We start from the raw sequence: 27,519 nt of genomic DNA, 5'->3' as shown, positions 1-27,519 counted from the left end.
CTGCGGTAGCAGGCCAAAGACATATTTAAACGGCTCCTTGTGTGGGTGGCACATTCAGTGCTGCAGGCCCGCTAGTAGTATTTAATTTACAGGTCCTGAGTATATGGTATACCACTTTACAAAGGACTTACAAGTAAATTAAATGTGCTAACTGTGTATACACCAATGTGACCATGTTTAGGGGTGAATCGCATGCACTTTAGCACTGGTCAGCAGAGGTAAAGTGCTCAGAGTCCCATGGCCCACAAAAAGAATCCGCTAAAATAGGTGGTAAGCAGGCAAAATGTTTGAGGGAAGACCATCATAAGGCTGATAGGTCTAACATAGACCATACCTCGTCAAACCCCATGGAAAGAGAACAGCCACAAGGGAGGGCTCTTGAATATGTTAGTGAATCTTAGATTGCAGCAAGTAGGATTATAGAATACAAAACTGCATCTCCCCAAGTTAAGATAAATGTGGCACATTGAGGGAAGCGAAGGGGGGACCAGATAAGTCTTTGGTCTTCACTGGACCTTAGAAAGTGGAGGGATAGACTCGCAGGCACTGGAAAAACCAATGATATTGCTCTAACTGTGCCAAACTATCTTTTGGCCTAGTGGAGTTTGCATGAATTGGCTCTTTTCCTTCAGTGGAGACCCGGTGTATAGAAATAAGCATGTGAAAGTCTGAGAAGGTCACTGTTAAAGGCTTCAGTCACCCACTAGCATTCTCAATTGAGGCCACAAAGTGACAGACGCCTCCACTACAACTACTATGAACACTTCACGGAGGATAGGATTTAAGACTGTTTTCAACATAAATGAAGAAGCACTAAACAGGAACCAGTGTGTGGCAGAGGCCTTGGAGGGGTTGTTGAAAGGTTAGCCGAGCTGAACAGAAAATCAAGCCTAGTGCGGTGTACAGCAGTGCAGAGAGGAGATTACCTTCCTGACATTATAGTCTGCACGAAGCACAGACATTTATTTTAAATTAATGAAAACCAGAAGTGACTTTAAGCAAATCTCCTTCTAAGCTGTGTGTCTAGCCATGTTGTTAGGGAAGAAGAAACACCTAGATGTGAATGGACTTAGATTTTTCCTTTTCCTTGATCTCCTATCTTCTCGAGAAGAGCTCTCTTTTCCCTTATTAATTATATGGTCATGGTACATGTGCCAATCCCCGATAGATGATTCTCCCAGGAGGTAAGACACCATTTAAAGAGAACACTGAGGCTTCAAATCTGAATTGCATTAAATATATCTGTTCGGTTTCCAGAGGCTAGATGTGGTTTATGAAAGAAAAACAAGATTTCCATGGGGCTAGGAGTGCTGATCAGCCTAAGACTTGTCTCACATATACACTGTGCAGACGCATATGTGGTTAGCCTATTTTTATTTACTTACAGAGCTCTGGATAGTGTGAACCAGGTCTCCTGGGCATCGAAGCACTGTGCAGTAGATTAGGGAGTACATGGAAACATTATGTTGAAAAATGTGGTAATGCCCCAATATCAGCTGGTGGGGAAAACATGCTCAAATGCTCCTAGATAGCAAAAAACAAAAGAATATTCATCAAAAAACAGGAGGCATATGAGAAACAAGGAGATTGATAAAAGACATACCTGTGTCATCTTGCAGGGGAAATGGGGGAGTAAAATATCAGCTCTGTCACACAGGATGTGAATTCCTACACGTTTAGGTTTGCACTTTAAAGCCAAGGAGACCATGATGCATATTTCAAAAGGGGATGAAGGCAGAAGTCAGAAAGGCATTTTAGAAGTTCCTGATGTCTGCATACACTGGTAAATTAGCAGTATTTTAACATCAGGATAGATTCTGAGTTTTGATGTGCAAATAGGGAGGTAGACTTAGGGCTCATCTTTTCTGCTGCTAAGGTGAACTATATTTGTTTACTTTTGCCCTGCTGCTGCCTAAGGAGTTCGAGTGGGGATGGTGAAGGGACCACACTGTACCTTAAGGTTAGGAGTGGAAACCCCAAGGGCTGTGCAGTTGTCCAAATGAATAATCTGAAAGGACCACCAATATCTGTTTTCATTTCTTGGTTGACTTTAACTTCTTTAATCACACCAAGTGTTGTCTCTGATGTTTTCTATTGTAGGACAGACTCTCTCACATCTGTTGTGTAATCTACATGCTGCTATCCTACCCCATGAGCTTTGGCTAAGCGACCATGCAGTAATATCTGTGGAATATACATCCCTTTCCTGTTGGGTCCACAACCTCAGCCCACAAACTCTGACCATCTTCAATATATATGCTTTCTTGTCCCAGTGTGTTGCTTCTGACCAGATACAACACACTGAATGCTTACAAAATTACGTACAGGACAGCCAACATGTTTCGAGTCAAATACATCTTTCTCAAGGCATGAATTAATAAAAGGCATGCAATATAGATCTGAATATTAAAAATGAACTCCTTATCTGTTTGATCGTTCTCTCCTACAACCGATAAATATCCCAATCACAGACTTGTTTGGGACTCTCTTCTCAAATTTATTAATACATTGTTGCTTGACAATCTGTAGTTTTTAAATCCTCCCTCACATTAGAGGCATTAGGAGTGTAGGACGTGTTTTCTTTTATCTTATATTATTTGCTGAGTCTTCGACTAATTTAACCAGGATAAAAGAAAACTTATTATTATTATTATTATTATGTTTCTTATATAGCGCCAGAATCGACCCCCGGAGGGGTATCTCCGCGCTTGCCTTGGGAACCCGTCCTGGCCTTTCCCTGTGAGATAGCCCCTACAGGGCATCCCCAAGGTGAAAGCCAGGCATCCCGCCGCGGGGGGCCGTTGTGGAGATTAAGCAAGCTTAATGCCCAGAGTTGCAGAGTGTGAACCCATGATTAGGTCAGGCACCGAAGCGAGAATTATCGAGTCCATGGACATTTGAGCTCAAGACCCTGCCGCGTCGGGAATTGAACCCTGGTCCCAGGTCTGACCTCTGCTTCAGGGTCTGCCTGCTCTAACCAGTGAGCCACACTTCTCCACAAAACACTTCGTTGAATACACTAAAACTTTGTAAAACTCTTGGTAACAGTTAAAGAACCACAAATCGCTGCTATTGATACAGGGAGACACTTTTTTTTGTCTTTGAAGAGTAGTAACGTGGACTTTAATCCCTTTGAAGAAGTGTCTTTAGGAGCCTGTAGACCAGCTGCTGTTTGGTTTGCCAGTCCTGTGCTGACTAAGATAACCCGTGCTCACTACCAGGCTGTTAAAGTCCCCTCCAATGAAGTAAGTCGTCACAGATTAGCTAGTCTTGGCTCTGTGCTTGCAAAGTGGGCAGATGGCCTTTGGCTGAATTGACAATATCAAATATAGGGCTGAACATGTGCTAGAGCGGAGTTTGGTGTTACCCGCCGCAAGGGTAAAAATGCATGTATTGCATTTACATGCACAAAGCGGTAGGCAACGCGCGGTGCCTGCCGCTTTGTGCATGTAAATGCTGGGGGGTACCATAGGTACCCCCCATGTGCACCCCCCACCCCCGACACCCTGGGGGCCCGCAACGGGCCCCCAAACACCAAAAACCCGCCGTGGAAAAGCATGTTTCCGCATGCATCCTAATATGGCTGGCAGTGTCTGATAGACACCGCCACCATATTAGAGCTGCGGACGGTCTTCCCGACCCCCCTGCCATCCTAATCTGGTGGGGGGTCTTTTAAATCACCGCAGCGGTGAATCCGCATCCTCCGGGCCGGCAGTGGCTTCCGCCGGCCCGGAGGATGCGGATTCACCGCAATCCTGAATGGCCCCTATGTTAGGATTTAGTAGTACTGATGGTCCTGGACATGAGTGGTCAACAATGACTTCAGGTTTCACTAATTGTGCTTAGTAACCCCGGACTGTCCCGCAATCACAGAACTGAGGCGTCACATCATGTGATCCCTGACTGTTTGCTGCACCAATGCTGAGAGCCACCGAAGGCACAGTTCTGTCAAACCTCCTGACTACCTAATGTTAGCTCAACTTGTTGTAGCATCATAGACATCAAGGTACGTCCAATTGTAGATTTCTTTAATTTTAAACAAAACTCGAAACAGCAGTCCTGTCCTCAGCTATCCTTTGACCATTACTGTCCAGTGCTCTTGCCAAATGTCTAGTATTTGGAATTGTAGAGGTTTTATCACCTCTATGCCCACAATATATTTGTATATGCCGTGGGGTCGTGGACCTGCCACTTTAGCAGCTACAGAGGTGGCTGCAACTGGATCATTTTGTTCTTTATGGGTCTCTTCTGACTGGAGTCTGTAGACATTAGCTCATATATAACAGAATCGTGGGTGTATTCCAAAGTCTCCAATTGTACAGTGTAGGAGACAAAGAAAAGGAATGATGAAAATAGGGAGAAAAGGAGAGCGAGAGAGAAAGCGATCGAGGCAAATAAAAAGATTGAGCAGGATTTTAAAAGAGAAGAAAAGTAAGGATGGAAGAACATAAAAGATGGGTAGAGAGAAAAAGGGAAGCAAAGAAGGAAAAAAGAAAGAAAGAAAATAAGGAAGGAGGTTTGAAAGGAAGGGTGAAAAGAAAGATGAGTAAATAGATGGAAGGACATTAAAAAGGGAAAGGATGGCTAGAAGCGTAAAATAATTGGTGATGGGCTGTAAGAATGGGTGATAGGATTAATGGATGGAAGGTGAATGGGTGGGTGAGTGGGTGGAATTAAAGGATGAGAGGATGGAAAGGTGAAAGGATCAGAGAGATGGTACGGACCTGAGCTTAAACTTCTAAAAAGAAATTGCACTTCTTTTGAGCATAAATGGAGAATATCCAAAACAGATGAGACCAAAGATAACTTCAGGAAAGCTCAAACACTCTATCACAGGGCAATCAGAAAGGCGAAAAAGGAATACTTCACACGTAGAATATCTGAGAATAAAAATTCCTCAAAAGAACTTTTTAAAATCGTCAAAGAACTATGCAACCCAACCAATCTCTCCCTACATCTTACCCCCTCACAGGAAAACTGTAATAAGCTCAATGACTTTTTCTGTGAAAAAATTGATACCATCTATGCCTCCTTTCCAAATCACCTGACCGAAATCAATGAACAGGATGTACCAACCGTTGCACATACCAGCTGCCACGGTTTCGGCCCTTTTTCAGAAGAGGAGGTAGAAAAGGTCATGCTTGAGGTCAAGTCGGGTTCTCCACTTGACCCTTGTCCACATCACATTTTCTCCCAGTTAACTCCTGTAATATGTCCAGTAGTTACTAGAGTACTCAATCTCTCCCTTAGTTCTGCTGAATATCCAAATTCATGGAAACAGGCCCTAGTCACCCCTTTAGTAAAGAAGGCTGGAGCAGACGTAAACAATCCGGCCAATTACAGACCAATATCCCAGCTACCTTACTTATCAAAGGTTCTGGAGAAGTTAGTCAACAGAAGTCTTTCCACATTTTTGGAAGCAAATGGTTTGCTGGATGATTCACAGACAGGGTTCCGGACAAACAACAGCACCGAAACTACACTCTTAGCGGTGACAGACAGTATCAGAACCAAGGTGGATCAGGGTAGAACAGTCGCACTGATACTCCTTGATCTATCAGCGGCTTTTGATACCGTACCCCACAATCAACTATTGAACATCCTGGCAGAGAAAGGAATACTGGGCAAAGCATTAGGATGGCTACAATCGTTCCTAGCGGATCGAACCCAATCAGTACGCTTGGGTGACTACACATCCCCTCCACGACTCATAAAATACGGAGTTCCCCAGGGGGCGTCATTGAGCCCAACTTTGTTTAATGTATTCGTCTCCTCGCTGGCAACCATTGGCAAAAAGTGGGGTGTCGAAATGTGCTCCTATGCTGATGACACTCAGCTGATGGTCACTATTGATGGAAATGATGACTCCAAAACTAGATTGACGAACTGTTTGACTGAATTGGCAACTTGGATGCAGGACCACTGTCTTAGACTAAACGCCGACAAATCCGAAATCCTACTGTTCGGCAGAGGTACACAGGCCTGGGACAACAGCTGGTGGCCAAGTGACTTGGGTTTGCCTCCCAATCCCACTGCTAAAGCAAAAAACTTAGGAATAACACTGGATAGGGACTTATCCATGAAATCCCATGTTTCTATAACTTGTGGAAGGAGCTTTGGACTTTTGAAGTTGCTTAGACGTGTCTTCCCCTGGGTGCCAACGGATTGCAGGAAAACCTTAGTCCAGTCACTACTGATGAGTAGGCTGGACTACGGTAACTCTCTGTTTGTAGGAATGGCAGATTATCTCTTTTCTAAATTACAGTTGGTTCAGAATGCCGCTGCCAAAGCCATCTGCAATAAAAGAAAATATGATTCAGCTAAAAGTTGCATGCGTGAGCTTCATTGGCTCCCAATGCGGCAACGAGCCATTTTTAAGCTGTTGTGTATTTCTCATAAGGTACTCCACGGCTCAGGCCCCACCATCCTACACGACAGGGTCAGATTTCATAAACCCTCTAGACACCTACGATCTATGACGTTAGGAAGAGCAGTTATCACCCGAGCTCGTACTGTCAGGATGGGAGAGCGGGCCTTCTCTCACATTGCGGCAACAAAGTGGAACGAGCTACCCCCTAAAATTAGAACAAATGACTGCTTTGTCTCATTTAAGAAACAACTGAAAACATTCCTTTTTCCCAGGCTAGATCAATAATCTTCAATCAGAGCTGATGTCAAATCACTTGCAACTTTCTTCAGCGCTGTGATGTCCTTTCAGGATGAATGTTAGCGCTTTACAAATAAATAAATACAAAAAATACAAATGGATGAAAGGATGCATGGAAGGATTGATGGATGACATCTTGATGGAAGGGAAGATGGAATGGTAAAGAAACTCGTCTAGACAGGGCCCATCTTGCTTGCTTAGTTGATTCAGTGCTGGTAACAGCTTGGTTCAAAGTGGGGGTATTTTAATTTTCTGTTACTCCTTAGTGTATACATGTATGGTTTTCAGCTGTGCTGAAAATATTATTCATTTCATCCTCCCCGAAAACGCTATCATACTACGTTAAGCCATTCTTGCAGTGGCTGTTTATCAAAAGTGGAAAAAAATAAAGGTTTCTTTCATGACCTGTAAAAAATTAATGGCCACGTGTAAGTACACTGGTTTCACTAAAAGCGGTCGGAATTTGCATACCAACTTTTAGCAAATCCAATGTTATTTTGTAAATAGACCTATGTACTAAATCGATTCACAAAATGCCGAATCATAGTGGGTCGCAATTCAACCTACCTCATGAATATTAATGAGGTAGCTCACAAAAAAGTACGACCCACTATAATTCACTGCCTTCACAGTTATGGTGGCCTTCCGGGTCAGCAGACCATCATGTCTGCGATTAAATTTCAATAAAGCATTCTTTTTTTTTTTAACACCCCATTTTCCTCAAAGGAAAATGGTATTTATTTACAAAAAAGAGAAACGTTTGTAAAACTATTTTTTTAAGTAGGTAGGGTCCCATGGGGCACTGCCGATTTTATAAAAATATTTTTGGGACCATTCAATCAATGAGTTAATCAATCAGGATTTATAAAGTGCGGCTAATCACCCTATAGGGTATCCAGGGGCTTGCAGTTCCCGGAGGCTTATTCAAACAGCCAGGTCTTGAGAGCCATTCCGAATTCCGGAAGTGAGGTGATGGTCCGGAGGTGGCGGGAGGGGGATGTTTCAGGTATTTTCTGTGTTGTGGGAACATCAGCGCCTTCACAAAGGAAAAGGAGTCCCCTGGTGACCCTTTCCCATTTGCAACTGGGTTATGACCACCTTAGAGGTGTTTTAAAAAAATCGAATGTTTTGTGACCTCATTTCGGTTGCAAAACATTGATACATATCATAAGGAATCGCTATTTGTAAGGGCTGCCCTAAACACGCCTCTTCCAAATAGCGATTTCTATAATTTCCTATACACTTCAGTGATTTGGTAACATATCACTGAATTGCTAAATGCGTTTAGTACTTTCAGAAACCACATTTTCTTGTCACAAACCGTGCATCTTACTTAAGCACAAGGTTTGCGACAAGAAAATGCAGTTGTACATCTATCCATAAGAGCTTTAACGTATTTAACACTGGCTTAATAGTACATATGACATACATTTCTGAATCATTCTATTTTGTCAGATTTGCAGCTTAACATGTAATACTGTTCTAATTCGCATTTTTGCACACTGGTATACATTAATATTTTGTGATGTGCCTGTATATTTTTTCTCTTGTAGGTTAAACTGCACCATCCAGACAGTGAAGATCTCGCGTTTCTCTATGGCACTATATTAACAGATAGCAATGATGCATTTAGTGAAGAACCAACTGCCAACATATGTGTTTTTGCTGATGCGCAGGTAATGTCACTTTGACACTGGTGCATTTTCTCTTCTGACCAATAACTTTCATTTAAAACTTGTTTTTCGTCTACTGTCCATTCAAGGGACAGGATAAAAAATATTTTTCAAAGCTCGAAGCATCAGATATTTCTCCAAGTTTAAAATTGATTTTGAACTTTTTGCATAAAATTAAGTACCCTCCATAATTTGCAAGTTGGGGGCTAGCGACGTGTTGGTGCTGTTGACCTTTGTCAACTTCGGGAAGCTTTTATTATAAAGTTTGTCAACTTTGAGAAATTCAGTTCCTTCACAACCTTTAAAAAGTTAATAAACATTCGGCAATAAGGGAACTTGTGGATTAAAAGTTAACCTACTTTTGGCAAAGGATTTCTCCCACAAAATAAGTTTTGCTTTAGCAAAAAAACCAAAAAAAACAAAAAGAGCTACAATTACATTTCAGGGAAAGATGTGCAAAGTTGAGTGGGAAGAGGGAAATGGGCATAGAGGCATACCAGGCTCGCTCACATTTTCCACTGTTTTGTGGTGTTTTGTGATATGGCCGCCCGGCACTAAACTATCCCCAACGAACTAATTACATAGGTGATCCACCAACTATCCATGTGATACAGCCTGCGGGACAATCCTGGACCCAAGAACTAAGAGGAGTGCAGTGCAGGAGAAATGTGTGATGCAGTGCTTTTGTGTGTGCGTCTGTGCGTGTATGAGGGTGTGTGTGCGGACGCACGTGTGTGTGTGTTTGTGTGCGCCTGTGTGGGTATGAAAGACTATGTTCACATTTGTGTGTGCTTGTGCATGTCTGTGCATGTGATGGTGTGGACATGTATTTGGGTGTTTTTGTATTAGAGCATGTGGTTCTATGTGTGCTCGTGTTTGTGCGAGCAGATGTTTCTGTATGTGTGCCTATGTCTGTGTGTGTGATGGTGTGTGCATGTATTTGAGTGTCTTTGTATTAGAGCATGGGACTGTATGTGTGCTTGTGCGTGTGGATGTTTCTGTATGTGTGCTTGTATGGGCCCTCTGTTGGCGTATGAGAGTGTGTGCGCACATTTGTGTGTGCTTGTGCATATCTGTGTGTGTGATGGTGTGTGTGCTGGAACAACCTTGGTGGATGCCCGGGGGAGCTGTCCCATGCAGCTATAGAGGAGGCTGGCCCCTCGGCTGTCACCTACCCAGCCAGACATATGACATTGTTTTCCGCGTCTCCCTGCTTGGTCGCCTTCCCTCCCTCTCTTCTCTGAATCTCTTGATGCTAACTGTTGTAACTATGTATCCTGTAACTCCCTGTTTCAACTGATGTAGATACCTACAGCGGAGCCTGAGCAACCTTGGCTGATGCTCGGTAGAGCTGTCCTTTGCAGCTATAGAGGAGTTTGGCTCTGGTTCTCCCCCTCGGCCATCACCTACCCAGCCGGACACTTGACATTGTTTTACTTGTCTCCCCGTCCGGTCCCCTTCCCTCCCCCTCCTCCCTTCTCTGTGATTGTCTGGATTCTAACTGATGTATCTATGTATCCTGTAACTCACTGATTCAACTGATGTAGATACCTCTTGCGGAGCCTGAGCAACCTTGGCCGATGCCTGGTGGAGCGGTCCTATGCAGCTATAGAGGAGTCTGGCCCATTGGCCGTCACCTACCCAGCCGGACATCTGCCATTGGCTTCCTCGTCTCCCCGTTCGTGTCTCCGTCCCTCCCCCTCCTCCTCCCTCTGTTTCTTTGATTCAAACTGTTGTAACTATGTAATCCAGTAACAAGCTGATGCAACTGATTTAACTATGTACCCTGTAACTGCCTGATCCTCATGTAAAGCGCTCTGATACCTCCGGGTCTAACCAGCACTATATAAAACTTTGCAAATAAAAATAGATGTTCTACATTTGGATATGAGTGATCTCAATGGGATATGTCTGGAAAGAGTCCTGCCTAGATGGCCTTGTTAAAAGAGAAAGTGGGCATGCGATCCCAGTCTGAAGTCTCACCCTGACATTTATTGAATGGATCTAGGCTAAGGCTTGGAGCAAATTCCTCTGAGGGTTATACTAATTGGAGTCTGCATCTGATTACCTAAGGAGGCATAAGAGCATGTGAGGCCTACGAAGTATGAACTCCCCGTTCGAGGGAAGATATAGCCCCTTAGTTTACAAGCCTGTGTATGTTCCATCTTCTGATCAGGCATCATTAATGATAGAGGAGGGACTTAAGCTGATTTATGTATTCTTTTTGCAGCCTCATCATTTCAACCAAAAATGGTGTACAAGAGGACAATTTGCGTGCATAGTGTAGTATGTGCTCATTAAAGTACACAGACTTGATGCTTGAAAGTAGGTTTATTCTGCTCAAGAGAATAACAGCGACATCAGGCAGAAGCAGCCATCAGCTGCCAGAATGCCCACATTCCAATCCAGAACATAGAATGCCCACACAACAGGATTCTTTCTACAAGTGTCTGAAAGGCACAATACTCAGAACACTACATTATCCCCATTTCTTCCAAAACAAAAGGATGGAAAACCAAAAGAGAAAAATAAGAAAGAAAGAAAGAAAAAGAACAATGGAAGAATGGAAAAAGGGAGAGTAGCAAAAGATTACCTGAACCTGACAGGAATTTTACAAACCCTCAAACTCCTGCGAGGTTCTGGCACAAAGTTTACATCATTACGTTTACCATTCACATTCTTGACATCAGAACAAGAACTAGTCAAATAGTTATTACAGTCAACGTCCTCATTTTTAACTTTAACAATTTTACAAATGTTCCACCAATTCTTGTTATTGACCCGCACAGCATTACCGCAAACTTTATCAACAACTAAAGGTTCAGAGAATTTACTTCTTCCCTTGGTAACATGAACAGGACTTTTGATACGAACAACATCTCCAACACAAATGTTTTGAGGAACAACCTTCTTTCTTTCATCAAAATAAACCTTCTGTCTTACTTGTGCTCCAATAACTTTGTTCCTCACAAATCCATCAATACCATCAATAACATCCATTTTTACCCATTTCGACATCCAACCAGGACAAATTTTCGTAGAAGGTTTCCTCCCTCTTAGAAGTTCAAAAGGAGACACTCCAGTCGACGAATGTGCAGTAGTGCGATAAAACCATAACATGGAACGCACCGCATTCTCCACTACACATTTGCTAGCAATAGCCCACTGCACACAATTATTGAGCACCCTATTCATCCTTTCAACAAGGCCATTAGCCTGGGGATGATAGAAAGAACTCTTCTTGTGTGTAACACCACCTTGTTTTAAAAAAACTTCAAATTCTGAACTAGCGAACTGTACACCATTGTCTGTCATAACATAAGAAAGAAATCCTTCCCTCAGGAAAATATCTTTTAAAAAGAGAATCACATTAGCTGAGGAAGGCTCATTGATAAAACGAATCTCCGGCCATTTGGAGTAATAATCAATGGCAACAATAGCAAAACGTGAAGAAGAAGGTAAAAGATTGAATGGGCCAACCAAATCAATTCCAATCCTCTCCCACGCTCTCTCCGGAAATTGAATAGGTTCCAAAGGGGGTGTCCTTACCTTGTGACCTTTTGTCAGAGGATTTACAAATAACACAATTATCAACCAGTGTGTCAACACAAACATCCATTTGCGGCCACCAAAACACATCCTTCAACCTACGTTTCGTGAAAGTTTTCCCTAAATGTCCTTCATGTGCACCATCAATTAGACGTTTCCTCAAACTCTCTGGAGGTATTAGTCTTCCACACCTCAAACGGATACCATCCTCTACAGTGAGCTCATCTGCAATTTTAACATAAGTCTGAAAATGACCAGATACATACTTTTCCTTGGGCCAACCTGATTTCAGATATTTGATGACTTGAACAAGTTCCTCATCTTTCATCAACTCCCTTTTCCACTCAAACTCATTAATAGCACACATTCCCTCAACATCCAAAGCAGCAACAAAACAATCCTCCTGATCATCTTCCTTTTCAAAATCAGAACAATTGCCAGTAATAGGAAAACGTGAGAAATAATCTGCCCTGACATTCTTCATTCCAGGTAAATAGACAATGTCAAAATTATACTGAAGTAACTTTGTTGATAATCTAGCAATCCTTGGTGTATGCTCTTTAATCTTCTCACCTGTTAAAATAGAGACTAAAGGACTATGATCCGTTCGTATCACGAAATGACTTCCCCAGAGAAAAGGGTTGAACTTCCTGACCGCCCACCCGTAAGCCAAAAGCTCTTTCTCAATGACAGAGAAATTCATTTCAGCCCCTCGTAACACTCTTGAAGCATATGCTATGGTGTTATCAACTTGGCCATTTTCTTGAGTAAGCACGGCTCCAAGGCCAAAACCACTAGCATCCACAGTCACAATACATTTCTTATTTGGATCAAAAGGCTTAAGAATTCTGTCACTTACTAACTGTAACTTAATCCATTGGAAAATTTCTTGACAGTTTTTGTCCCAAACAAATGGCACATTCTTCTTTAACATGTTTGTTAATGCTTGAACTCTTGATGCATAATTCTTGATAAATCTTGAGTAAAATTCACTGAGACCAATGAATGACTTCAATCCAGATTTATCAACAGGAGGACAAGCATCTACAATGGCTTTCACCAAACCAGGATGTGGTTCTACGCCATCATGCGAAACCACATGTCCAAGAAATTCCATTTTCTCTTTTAGAAAAACACATTTTTCACTCTTAAGCACAATCCCCTTGTCCTGCATAATCTCTAAAACCTGATTCAATGAATTGTCATGATCGCCTTTGTTCTCGCCAAAAATCAAAACATCATCCTGGAAGACAATTACTCCAGGAGTATCTTGAAACATTTGACTCATTAGTCTTTGGAAAACTGCTGCCGCCGACGCGAGACCGAATGGCATCCTGCAGTACTGAAAACTACCGAAAGGAGAGACAAACGCCGTCAAATGTCTAGAGGATTGACTCAACACCACTTGATGGTAAGCGGAAGCTAGATCCAACTTAGTAAACCATCTTGCACCTCTTGTTAGTGACAATAAATCTGTAATTTTCGGCAAAGGGTGTGAATCAATCCAGATGTTTATATTGAGACTGCGCAAATCAACACAAACGCGCAAATCTCCATTCCTTTTTCTGGCGACAACAAGTGGAGACAACCACAGGGATGACTCAATTGGTTCTATGATCCCTTTCTTGCACAACTCATTCAACTCTTTTTCTAGACTATCTCTTACGCTAAAAGGGACACTTCTGACCTTATGCTTTACGGGTATAGCTCCATCTTTCACTCTTATCTCATGGGTAAAACCTTTAACCATTCCAAGACCCTTCCCAAAAACTGTAGGATACGTGAAAACCAATTTTTCTGTATAGTCGTTTGATTCTACTACACTTACTTGTTCCTTTGTACCCGGTCTTAGAACCAACTGGAACAGACCCTGGTGGAACCACCCCAAAATGTTTAACCCCTTTATCGAAACATAAATCTTTCCAAGTATCTTTCTACCTTTTAACTGCAGGACATCTTCAAAATATCCAGCCAAAACTATTTTGCGCCCCTCATAGGAAACAGGGACTCTATCAGGTGGCTCCAGCTTCCTTTCAGGCCAAGTTTCATCAAACAACTCTAGAGTGATCATTGTTATTCTTGCACCCGCATCAACTAACAGGGTAAGCACTTTATCACCCACACCAAATTCTTCGTACGGGTCAACACAATCTGAAGGGTCCCCAGTGATGACTCCATCTTCCCGTACCACCACAACCATCTCCCTAAGGTCGTCTTGGATACTGTTAATAGAATCTGAATCCTTTCCAGTATTTTCATTAAACTCTGAAACATTTCCTACCCCACTTACATTACCCTGTCCTTGAGACTTATTCATGAAAACTGAATTTCCCTACCTAATATTTTGGCATATCTTCGCAAAATGACCATATTTCCCACAATTTCGGCATGTAGAATTCCTTGCAGGACAGAACTTGTTACCCTTATTGTGTGAAATATTACCACATCTATAACAAATGTCACTCCGAGGAAAGGTATTCCTATCATAACGTTGTGAACTAGGAAAGTTGTTCCTTTCGAAACGTTGTTGACCAGAAGCTGCCTTATTTTCCTTATTTTCCTTAGCCCTAACTACAGAAACTGCTTCTTCGTTCTTCTTTTCAAGTTCCTTGACCTCTTTCTTTGACAATTCTATGCTTTTAGCTGTACCGATAGTCTCTTCGAGTGTTGGATTACCCAAAGTAAGTAGTTTTTGTTGGATTGACTTGTCAGTACATTTACATATGTACTGATCTCTAATCAATTGTTCTCTGAAACCTTCAAATTCACATTCCGCACTCAACTGCCTTAGACTTGACACATATGTCTCGATATCTTCTCACAGTAACTGTTCTCTTTTGAAGAATTTATGTCTAATCACAACAAGACTAGGCTTAATGTCAAACCTCAACTCCAGTCTCCTCCTTGTCTCAGTATATTCATCTATGTCTTCTTCTGCGTTGTTTCTTACTAAAGGAGGTAAATGTTTATAAATTTCCCTACCTTCAAACCCTAATGAGTGCAATAATAAACATTTCTTTCTTTCTGCGCGATATCTTGACGCGCCTATTGCACCCAAATAGGTCTCAAACGCATCAAACCATTTCTTCCAAACTATTGGTGGATAGCCTGGCGTCTCCAAAAAGGGTGGTGGAGGTGAAACTGATTGCATCTTGTTCAAAAGTAAATGCATAACCACAGAACTTTAATTCCCAAAGTCTTAATATATCCTAAAACTTCAGTCTTGTCGCTGTTCTCATTAGATAGCAAAAATAGAATAACCAAAACCAAAAATTGTGAACAAGAGTAGTGACTTAATGAAGAAATTGCTTTGCCAGCTAGTTCTGCGTGTACACTTTAAATGACTTTCACTGGGTATGTGCCAATGCGTGCTGATTGAATTCAAACTGAGGTACAGCACAAATGTCAACTTATTCTTGCACACATCAGTTCACAAGGTTGAGTCGGTGTGCTCAGTTTCTTTCTCTCTGCGCCGCGTCTCGAACCACTGACAGCGTTGTTATGACTTTGTGCTCAGTTTCTTCCTCTTTGCGCCGCGTCTCGAACAACTGACAGCGTTGCTATGGCTACAGCGTTGCTATGGCTACGTATTAACGCGCGTACAGACTTGAGTCTATAAAATGGCCGACCTCAACGCGCTCATACATCGTGATGCGCTGCCAACCACACGCGTCCTCCTTTGCCAACCACGACTCGCGCTGATGCAACGCGCTGCCAACCAACGCGTCTTCTTTTGCTAACCACGACTCGCGCTGCTGATCAAATTTCAAAAATATCGCGTCCGTCTCCTAGCAAGCAAACAACACTTCTGAAACGCTAGAAATGATGCGGAATGACTTATCTCTATCTTGCTGTGTAGATAACAGCGTCTTTTCGTTCTCCCGCAGAGCCTGAAGATGAAGACGAATTCACGAGGTTGATCGAGGTTAGACGGGTTCTTTACTTTCTCTTGAGCATCGTCGCCAAAAATAATGTAGTATGTGCTCATTAAAGTACACAGACTTGATGCTTGAAAGTAGGTTTATTCTGCTCAAGAGAATAACAGTGACATCAGGCAGAAGCAGCCATCAACTGCCAGAATGCCCACATTCCAATCCAGAACATAGAATGCCCACACAACAGGATTCTTTCTACAAGTGCCTGAAAGGCACAATACTCAGAACACTGCACATAGCACGATGTTTGAAAGGGGTGGTTAATGTAGATTTCTTGTTTAAAGTGCTTGCTTGGTGGGAGTGTGCTTTCGCTTAACAAAAAAACAAATTGCTCCAACAGTCAAGAAGCTTTGTGCCACTGCATACATTATATGAATTTTTCTTTCCAGGATCAGCCAATGCATCATCGCTTGGCAAGCACAACCCATGACAATTACCGCCATTGAGACACTAAAACAGCAGCTCCCTGCACCTATCAATACAGAAGATAACAATGTTGTTAATCACAGGGTGCGCAGAGAAGCTTAGAGCTCTCAATTCACTTAAACAATGGCACCACAGAATCCACAAATCCTTTGAATTTGATTATGCAGCAAGCTGTATAAAATAATATATAACAATGACCTTCCTGGATCTATCAACACATAAGATAAAAGTTATGTAATCACATGGAGCAAGAAAATATATATGGTGTTATTTGTCCTTATGTTGTACCAGTGTCTCTGTGATATTCATAAATTTTATAAATCTAGTCACAACTTGTGTATGTACACCCTTTAAGCAGAATGTTATTGCTGGGTAACAACTGTGAATATTAAATTGGTTTAAAGGGCCACACAACCCTTTCCTGCACTCTAAAGGGCTCCGAAGATGCATAATATGTGAACAAATGTATCTAATCCGTGATCGCGAAGTCTACAGGTTCTTGTACTCGCAGCTGTATTGGTTTTTGTTGATAATATATAGGATATATTTGCTAGGCATTTTGTTTGTGGGTGTGCTCGTTTATATGAGTTGATGACCATCCAAACATGGCGTCTTTTTCCAAAGGCAGGTTTCGAGCTTGCGGAGTTTGAGGTGGTGTTTCCGACAACAAGGGAGGACGAATGTAGACGGGTGGGCCGTTTAGTTACTGTGTCTTCGGGGGTTATATATGCCCTGTTGTGTATTAAGTAGGATGGACGACCATTATTCCGGTTGTCATCCATTCTAGTTGCGGAAGTGGGCTATATATGCCTATTTTGATTATTAAGAATTATGGGCCCACTACGTTCCTAATATTGGAATCAACTGAGTTCTAACATGAAACATACAACATTTGCAAGTGTGTTAAAAAATATAGAGTACCCATACCTACCTCGAGTCTAATTGTTACTGGAACCACCTCTGATCTTGGAGGAATAAGATTGCTAGATTTTGTCCTTACGAAGACTGTACGTACGGAACGCAAGCAAAAACTTTGGACCATTAGATTGTGATCTGATCTTTGAGAATCTTTTGTTTTGTCCTAATTGGAAAAGGACCTTCCCATGAGATTACCGAGCCCTGACGAAGTTCCAATGGAACGAAACGCGTTGGCTGAGGCTTTTTAAAGATTGAAAAAAATAAAGGACTTCATTTTGGCAAAACTGGAAACTCTTTGAACATTGCTCCTTGGTGCACCATCCTTGTTTTCAAAAGTTTGTATCTGTTTCTACAGTGGAGCATATGCGTAGCGAGCTCCGGATGTGTCGTGCACAAACCAAGTACTGATAAGCTTATCTTGAAACTGAGGTGCCTAACCATGGTCAGCCACACTGTTTGATTTTAAGAAGAGGTTTATCTTTGTGTAAGGAAATGTGTTATGTAGCTTTGTTTGATATTGCTTTAAAGTTTGTAAACAACAGTAGTAATTTCCAGATCTCGTAGATGTCCAGAGAGACTAAGGCAGAATGTAAATAATGAATCCATTATTTTAAGGATTGTTAATTGACCGTAATACTGAGCTTAGGGTAAAACTTAATGAATTTGCATTTGTTTTTAGAGATGTGAGGTCCTGAAGAAAGCTTTGTCTTTCATTCACTAAACCAACCTCTTAGGTTTTTGAAGTGTGTAGCTCTGTCGGATAAATTTCCGCATAAGTATCAAAAGTCAGAGGGTCATAGCTAAACGCAGATGAAAATGGCCACACACTAAGAGACCGCATAGGCCACCAGTGAAACTCCCCTGATGTAGCTATCCAACCTGCCCTTCTGTCGGGGGACACAGGAGACCCCCCTGAACCTCACCACATGAGACGGGCTTCCTGACTGGCGGTGAGCCCCTAGACAGATGATGGGAGCCCGAGGCCCTGCTGCCTGAGGAGACGCCATATTGCTGACAGAGGCTATCTGGGCAGGGAGGAGCAACTGACAGACTGGAACTGTGTTGGGGGAGCGAGCCGGCCTCTCTCAGAGCCTCGCTGGCTGCAGGTGGCAGGGATGTGTGACGAGACCGAGGCAGTGCTCATGGGGCTTCACGGATGGGCTGTGGACCGCAGAGAGAATAAGGCGCCGGTGCAGTGCAAGGGACAATCTGCTCGCTACCCACGATGGGCACGGGAGCTGAAGTGGGGTCGCTGATGCGGGCGGAACCCGCCCTGCTTATATCCATATGATATCCACACCTGAGTTTGGGCGAGGCCAGAGGGAGCGTTGCCCATGCGGAAGGGGCCTCCTCTCTGAAATCGGCTTGGGCCTGCAGCGATAACGGGCAGTAGGCCCATCTCAACTCAACACTACATCTCCCCCCTCCCCCGCGCCCCCCCCACCATCACCCCAAGGGGTTGGCCGTGAGGCAGGCCTGCCTCCTTTCTGTTGGGCTTGGTGACCGGACAGTTGGTCCAACAGCTCCTGAGGGCCCAGGAACTCCTCTACCCCTGAGAGCTGGGGAGGCCTGTGTTGTGCAGACCACTAGGATGGCGTAACTGCAACCAATGATAGACGGAAGGCTGAATGATTCAAACATTCTCCCCCAGTCAAGAGATCTGGATTAAATCCATTGTTCTTTTGCCCACTACGCCACCCCAGTTTGGGCCCAGCCATATGCAAATCATTCTTGACCCTGTGCCTCATGGGAACAGTCCTGACCGAACTGCAGAGCCAGGTCCTCCCTGGACCGGACACAAGCATCTTGGGACCAGTTCCGGGGTATGTCACCCTTCATGAGCCAGGCTAGCTTAAGTTCAGTGGCAAAGTGAGCAAGGGACCCATGTCTGGGCATGCCCATCCCACTTAGGGAGAAAAGTGTAACTGCAACAAATGATGGACAGAATGCTGAATGATTCAAACCTTTCCCCCCAGTCAAGAGATCTGGGTTAAACCCATCATTCTTTTGCCCACTATGCCACGCCAGTTTGGACCCATGTGCAAATCAGTCTTGACCCTGTGCCTCATGGGAACAGTCCAGACCGAACTCACTAGGATGGTAACAGGAATCGATATTTGAGCAAGGAGCAGAGTGCTAACCTAGGGTGAGCCCTGTCTCCTCATCAGCGGCCCCCACGTGAAGGGGCCACAAGTGACCCCGAGGGAGAGGTGGCAGCCATCTGGACTTGATCGGAGGCCCCACAGACATGGTTAAGGGTTAGGGCTCCGGGCCAGTTCAATCCAACAAACTTGATAAATATACAGTCCTCATGAAGGCCAGGAGTGGGATGACTAAGGGTGCTGCTGTGGATGCTGCTGGACAAGAACCCTCTCTGTGGGAGATTATGGCCACGATCATGGAACTCAAAGTACCCATTGATCCCAAATTTGATGCAGTTACTGTGGATGTGAATCTCCTTCAAGCAGATTTTCGCAACATCTCAGATAAAGTGACAGAGACTGTGTCACAAATCAGTGGCGTAAACTCCAATACGAAGTGGCTGGATGAACAAGTCCAGACCTTCAAGCAACAAACTGTCACCATGATGGCCTGAATGGAGAATTAGGAGGGTAGAGCCAGACAAAACAACATCAATATAGTGGGGAACGGAGGGAGCAGAGGATCTGAGTGTGTACCTCCTTCCTAGAATACTCGATTCTCAAAACACTCTGTCCCAAGAGGCTCTAATTTCTTTACTGTTGAGAGGGCGACCAGAACACTGGCTGAGACCGTGCCTGCGAACAATAATTGCTAAAATCTTCAACTACAGAGACCGAGACGTAATCCTACGGGCAGCTCGCACCCATGGGGACCTGCACTTTGAGAACACGGTCATCTGGTTCCTCGCTGACGTCACTCTACAGGTACAGCAACAGAGGAGAAGCTTTGAAGCAGTTATAAAGGCACTCCGGGTGAAAGGCATTAAGTATATGATGCTGTTCCCGGCGGAGCTTTGAGTGGTGACGAATGGGAAAACACTACACTTCAACCTCCCCAAAGGAGGCATGGGTGGCAAGTATCTGGTTGTCAGAGACATGAGGTAGAGAAATAGATGCCAGATGCGGAGCTTAGCAAAAAGTACAGAGCCTCAGTAGGGACCTATATTTCTTTTAACATTGAATAAATCTAATGAGTTTGTATGAAAGATGCCCGAGAGAGAAACTTTAAAGTATTATTCAAACATATAAGTTTATTAATCTTTTTTCATTTTTTAAAGAATTTTTGAGAAACATTTGTGCAATTGTACAAATCATTTTGTTATCAATGGAAAGTTAATCATTTTTACATACATATTTTTTCTCTAAGGAGAGTTTTCGTAAGAAGCAGAACATTCAGAGTGCCCTCTAGTAACAACTAGTCTTAACAATCAAACACGCATACTCACATACCAGTCATACTGTTTCCTATTTTAAAAGAAGCATATCTATCAACATGAACACAAAGACTAAATTTTACAAGACATAGGACTAACACTATTGGCAACTCTAAGGTGTACTTAATGGAATACACATGGGAACCTAGATGGTACAGTTCTACTAGTTGTGATGGAGTTAACCAGTTCGTATCCAAAACAGTGGATGTTGGGCCAGTGGATGTTTAAGCGGAGCTTAGACAAGGTGGCCAAGAGTCTGCTGAACGTCCGAACAAGGGAGGCTCTACCCCGGACACATGAGCCTTGGGTCCTTGCGGGGCAAATGTACCTGATTGTATGTGGACATTACACAATGTCATTGTGGGGGGGCCTAAGTTAGGCATGAGGTCAAGAGAAAGGGGCAAGAATTGCGATATTTCTAAATTGTTGGCTGGCAGGACAGACTCCTTATGAGACGCAAGGTTATTCCTTTCTAGGTTCTAAACTCAAAGTGGGAGGGACACAATGTTTGTATGATTATCCTTCACCACATGAGTACGGTGGTGGTAGCGCTCCCACGTTTTTAGATTATACATTTGGGGCAACAGGCACTCTGCAAGTTGGGGATGTGGGTGGTTTAGACTCGCAATGCAAGGACGCAGGGAGAAGGGATTTTGGGATTTTGTATTACATGTTATTCTGGCCGGTGCCTATAGGAAATCATTCCAGAGGTCCCAGTCTTAACCCAACTAGTCTTTCAGGCTCCTTTAAAAGTCGTGCACGATGGGTGGTTAGCTGCCCATGGAGTTTTGGGCACATGGCCTCTCTGCAAGCTAGGCCCTGCCGCCAGCCCCATGCCACTAAAGGCCAAAAGCAGTGTGCAGCAAGGGTTTGGCCTTACATATGGTAATAAAATATTTTACCATAAAAAACTCTAGAAATTCACTGAAGAAGCCAAAGGTTAAAGTGATGTTATAGTTATGTATGGCAATAAGATCTTACTTTGCATTAAAAAAAAATCTCATAAATTCACTGAACAAACCAAAGGTTAAAGTGACGTTATGGTTAGGAGAAAATGTCAGTTTCAGTGTGACGTTTTGAACTAAAAAAACACGGTTATAGTATTAGAGATAACTATAACTTGCACCTCTCCATGCACAGCTTATGACTTCACATATTACAACATGTTCTGTGACATCATTGATAACATTACTGAGGACAACTGAAATTACATAATTGATCACAACACTGTGCATGGGGGCGTGAGTTGTAGTTATTGGAAATAATTATAACTTGAATTTCAGTGATTTTTGTTTTGTTTAAAAGTTTATTTAAACTGACATTTTCACCTAACTATAATGTCTCTTTAACCTTTGTTTTTGTTATATCACCATTGTGAAACAGCATCACTCTAAAAGTGTAAAATTATTCTAAAATAGAAGTCATCCAATGTCTTCATGTTAAACCCAGAAAAAGGTCTGCATTCATTCTTAATGCCCAAGAACGCAAAATAAAACTTTACACAAACTGGATTTGGGAACTGAAACAATGGATGGCTTTTCTCCCAAATTGGCCCAAGAAGTGTATTCCCTTGGCTTTTAGGTTAGATTAAAACCTCTCCATGAGGGGTGTGGCATAGCAGCGAACCATGATAGCCGCGTAGAGTAGAGCTCCGCCGCCTACCTCTCTCCAAGCCTCTATCCAGCGGCATTATCCGTGCATCTAACAGTGGTTCCGTGCATCGGAACGTAAGCAGTGCCCATCCCACCCATCTCGGCCCGCATCCGGTGTCTGGAGCTTTATCGGCGGGGTCCGACGCAGTGACGCCTACGCCCAAGTACGTTGGGGGAAGCAGGGGAATGTGACGAGCAAGTTCAAGGTTGGAATGGGAGTCGGGCAGGGGTGTGTCCTGGCCCCTACTCTTTTTTCTTTGTTTATCAATGTGGTTACACACTACTTTGATAAGCAACCAACAGACGCACCGAGAATTGCGGGTCTCCATACCCCCCTATTGATGTTCGCTGACGACACTTTGTTGTTATCGCGAACACAAAAGGGGCTGCAGGACGCACTCAACTGTTTTGAGGCCTTTTGTTGTGACCAGGATCTAGTTATAAATGTGTCAAAGACAAAATGTATGGTCTTTCATAAGACCAAAATAGTGAGGGGGAGGTTTAGTCTAGAACAGGCCCCCTGGACCAAATTTATGCACTTATGTACCTAGGTCTAACTATAGGCAGAAACTTTTCCTGGAAACCTCATATCGACATAATGAATTTAAAGCACTCACAGTTGGCGGGCATCCTGCTTAGAGAGCACAAGCAATCTAAATCTAAGCCCATTGCTCCAGCGCTGAAAATTTATAACAATAAGGTGGGGGCCTCGATTCTGTATGGTGCGGAGTTATGGGGCTTCAGTGACTTAACACCCCTTGCCGTAGCACATAACAACTTTCTTAGAGCTCTCTCAGAACTACCTAAATTCACTCCACTGCTCCCTTTGTATTTCGACACTGGAAGCAGGAATATTCGAGATCAGGCTCGGTTTCGCCCTATAGCCTACTGTCGCTGGCTGTGGACGACTCCCAAGCTGGCCCAGTACGCCCGGGCTTTGAGCGAATTCAAGTCAATAAATACCTCTGATAGAATCCAGTGGCTTAGGGAACCTAAGTCCACACTTACAGCTATGGTGATGAGGAACCTGTGGAACTCTCCGTCTTCAGTGGTGTTCCCCTCCAAGAAGCTATTAAAAGAAGCATATTGGTCCTATATCGATCAGAGGCGATTATACCAGAGCAATAGTATTTTAACAAATGGATTCTTGGAGTTCAAGTTGTCTTTGTTTTTAGAGCCATATTGGGACATTATTAGGAGCACCCTGGAAAGAAAATTATACCACCAATTCAGGGTGGGGTCCCTACCATTAGGGTCCTTTATGCTCAGCCGGAAATGGGTTTCGATGGCCTATGTCCAATTTGTCTAGACGTGAGGGAAACAACTGCACATTTCTTTTTTGCATACCCATCCTATAGGCAACCACGCCTGAAATGGCTAGTCCCAACATGTAAAAACTTGGGCTTCAGGGTAGCCTCTGCAGCTCTTAGGGAGCTCATGACTGATACGGAACACGCCATTGTAATAGCTGTGGCAAAATTTCTGGGGTGGGCTTGGGTGATAAGAGCCAGGAAGAGGAAACTATCCCAGTAGAATTATTATTTTCTGCTCTCTCGTTTTTATGCTAAATTGCTTTTATATTTTATATTGCTGGTTGTGCTTTTATCTTTGAAAAACGATGATATGAATTGTATTTTAATCTTGTTGTCGTTTATGATTTTTTTTCCAAAAATCAAAATAAAGACTTGACTTGAGTGGAAACCCATGAAAAGTCGTAAAAAAAGAACAAAAAACTGGACCGCTATACCATTCCCAAAGATGCCCAGCAGCAACGTCTGTCCGGAGGGGCCTCCCTGAGTGGCTTGTGTGAGGAGGAGCAGGAATTGTCACTGAAGGATGTCATGGACGCCATCACCGGAGTCAAGACCTCCCTTGAACACAAAATGGATGCAATGGCGATCGACGTGAACCTCATCAGGGCAGATCTGGGGAAGCTAAATGAGAAGGTAAGCAGGTGGAGATCACTGCCGCAAGTCTTGTCGAAGATGTGGCACAGCCTCAAGGAGAGGTCCGCGAATTACAGGACTCCCGCAAACTCACAGATTTGAAACTGGATGACTACGAAGGCCGCTTGCGGCGCAATAATCTCTACATTTTGGGAGTTCCGGAGAAATCCGAGGGGCAGTCCCCTGACTTATTTGTGGAAGACCTCACCCTAAAACACTTACAACCTAAGGGCCTTAGCAAGTTCTTTGTCATCAAACGGGCACATAGGGTCCAGGGCGGCCGTCCCAAGCCGGGCGCTCCTCCGCTGCCATTTTTGGCCAGAGTTTTGAACTTTCGAGACAGGGACGTCATCCTCCAGAATACCAGAGCGGGTCCCACCTCCGGTACTAGAATGCAAGCATAACCTTTTTCCCGGACTTTACGCTGCGGGTACAGAAGCAGAGGAGATCGTTCCTCTTGGTGAAACGTGTGCTCAGATACATAGAGAATATTCAATGTTATTTCCTGCACGCCTTCGGGTCGAGGCGAATGGGAGAACCTGGTTCTTTGAACATCCCAAAGCTGCTGTAGGCTTGATCGAGCACCATGGAGTTTCTTCTATCCGGCCTTTGTGGCTGGGGACACTCTTAGACTTGATGCACTCGGTTCACTGAAGATGTACATTTAACTTGTTGGGGTCCCCCCTTTTTTTTCTTCTGCTTTTAGTTCTTTACGAGGGCGACAGGCACTCTGCAAGTTTTCGATGGGCAGTTCTAGGCCCAGAGTGCAGGGTAGCGGGGTGGCGGGTTGTTGGGTTGGGGTGTTTCATTTGCGAGTTGTTATATTGGCTAATATAGTGTGTTGCATGACTGAGCCTGTTGATATCTCCATTCGATCAAATGCATACCCAGTGGGATAAGAGTGCCAAAATCTTGAGCCGGAATGTTAACGGGCTGGGAGATCAGTTTAAACGCAGTATAGTTCTTCAATATATACAGAAACAAGCCCGGACTTCGTTCTTATTCAGGAGACATACTTGATAGGTAGTTTGTGTAAAGTTATGTGCCGATTGGCATATAAGCTAGTTGCACATGCTGGATTTACAACAAGTTCAAGAGGAGTGGGTATAATGCTGAAAAACACTTTCACCTTCAGTGTGAGTTCTGCTTGGACAGATGACAGAAGCCGTTATGTAGGTATCACCGGATCTTGGGAAGGGCGAACCATCAAGCTAGTGTCTCTCTATGTCCCACCGGGCCTCCAAAATACTACTTTTCAGGACCTGCGCACCACTCTCCTTTCACTGCCTGAAGGAACGTTGATATTGGGAGGTGATTTTAATTCTGTGGGCTCAGGTACACTAGATCGCTACCCACCACGTGAGCTGGGACCTTCTCATTGATGGCTGCTGGACTTTCTTGACGCTATGGGCTTAGTAGACAGCTGGCGCACATACAACCCTGAGAGTGTACAACATACGTTCCATTCGGGAGCTCACAGTAGTCTATCCAGATTAAATTACATTATAATTCCTAGCCCCCAGATTTCACATATTCATGAAATCGGAAATCTAGCTAGGGGTATATCCGATCACTCAGCGATATGGGTACACATACACCTTGATCAGGTTAAGGTGGGTAGAATGGTCCCAATTAATCCTTGGTATCTTCGCAACCCTAACATTTTTAAGGACCTCACTAAGGCGATAGACAGTTATTTAGATGAAAACTCAGGTACGGTAGACTCCTCCCAGATACTCTGGGAAGCATTTAAAATAGGGTGATTAGGGGGGAAGCTTTATCTCTTAAATCTGGGCAGAAGAGGGAACAACAAAAGGAAGTATCTAATATAGAGGACGAGATCTACCAATTGGAGAGAGAGATGGAGACGACAACCACATATAACTCACATGACCCCTAAGAAATAGTGAATTACTTTGCCGGACAATTCGATTTAGTGTACACTGTTGTGGCCCCCTACACCGAGGACGAATCTGCTGCGCTGTTAAGGGACATTACACTCCCCACTCTTTCCTTACCGGACCAACAACTGTTAGATAGTCCCCTGACATGTGACGAAGTAGCACAATCAATCAGATCACTAAACTCAGGTAAAGCCCTTGGACCTAACGTCATCCCCATTGAGTTATATCAACTCAGCCCTGATAAATTGGCTCCTTATCTTAAGGACATGTTTGAGGAAAGCAGAAAGAAGGGTGAACTGCTAATGGATCAACGCATAGCCAACATAGTCACCATACATAAGGAAGGCAAGCCTAAAACAGATTGTGCTTCCTACAGGCTGATCTCCCTCCTTAATGCTGAGCCCAAGATCTTTGCTAAAGTTCTAGCTAATTGTTTAATTAAGATAATTTCAGACCTGGTACACCCAGACCAATACGGTTTCATACCACACCGAAACACGGCGTTAAATTTGCATTGAGTCCATGGGGTCCTAGGTAGAGCAGGCACGATACTGGAACTAGCTGTCCTTGTATCCCTGGATGCCACCCTGGCGTTCAACATTCTTGAATGGCCTTACCTCATAGCAGTCCTACAGAAACTGGGGTTCAGTCAGGAATTTATTCAATGGGTCCGACTCCTATATTCGAAGCCCATGGCACAAGTTGTAGTAAATAATAAAAAGTCAGACACCTTTGTTTTGAGCCGGGGCACCCGTCAAGGATGACCGCTCTCCCCCCTCCTATTCGAATTAGCATTGGAACCTTTGGCGGCATGGATCCGCTCAGATCCAGTGATTCGGGGTATGCGGTGGTCTTCTGAATGAGAGGACCGCATTTCGCTCTGTGCGGATGATATTTTACTTTATTTAATGGATCCCAAAAGGTCCTTAATTGCAGTCTTGAACATACTAGCAGTGTTCGGTCGATATTCTGGTTTTAGGGTTAATTGGACCAAATCCCACTTATATGTCCTTCAGGGTAACCGACCTGCCTTGCCCCGTAATTGCCCAATTCAGGTCAGTACCACAGGATTCAAATACTTCGGAATCCTTTTGACCTTGGACCCCACACTTCGTTATGAAGAAAATCTCCTTCCTCCGATGTTTCGCTTAAAGCGAGACATAGGCAGTTGGAAGTAGCTTTCCCTCTATCTCCTGGGCAAGGCAGCTCTCTTTAAAATATGTCCCTTCCCCGTTTTCTCTATGCCCTTCAAAATTCACTCGACCCCGTTCCCTTGAAATATTTTGAAGAAATTGAACACGTCCAGAGAGACCTGTTATGGAACTGATCTCCACGCATTGCCTTGAGCAAACTCACATTAAAATGGAACTCAGTCAGTGTGTGGCACACTGCAAATAGATCCCTTGGATGGCAACATAGACTGACACTTGCTAC

The 27,519-nt window shown here is 43.6% G+C and overlaps 1 protein-coding gene across 1 annotated transcript in view; it reads left to right on the top strand.

The window, feature by feature from the left end:
- Positions 1-27,519, top strand: part of L3HYPDH (trans-L-3-hydroxyproline dehydratase) — a 102,712-nt gene that overhangs the window by 53,571 nt on the left and 21,622 nt on the right. The window contains exon 3 of the mRNA XM_086938206.1: positions 8,221-8,343. Within this exon, the coding sequence (XP_086794332.1) occupies positions 8,221-8,343 (123 nt within the window). The remainder of the gene's footprint in view (positions 1-8,220; positions 8,344-27,519) is intronic.

Source organism: Lissotriton vulgaris, chromosome 9 (genome assembly GCF_964263255.1).
Source record: "Lissotriton vulgaris chromosome 9, aLisVul1.2, whole genome shotgun sequence".
Taxonomy (NCBI): Eukaryota; Metazoa; Chordata; class Amphibia; order Caudata; family Salamandridae; genus Lissotriton; species Lissotriton vulgaris.
The sequence above is the reverse complement of the archived record's forward strand: the minus strand, read 5'-3'. Positions and strand labels throughout refer to the sequence as shown.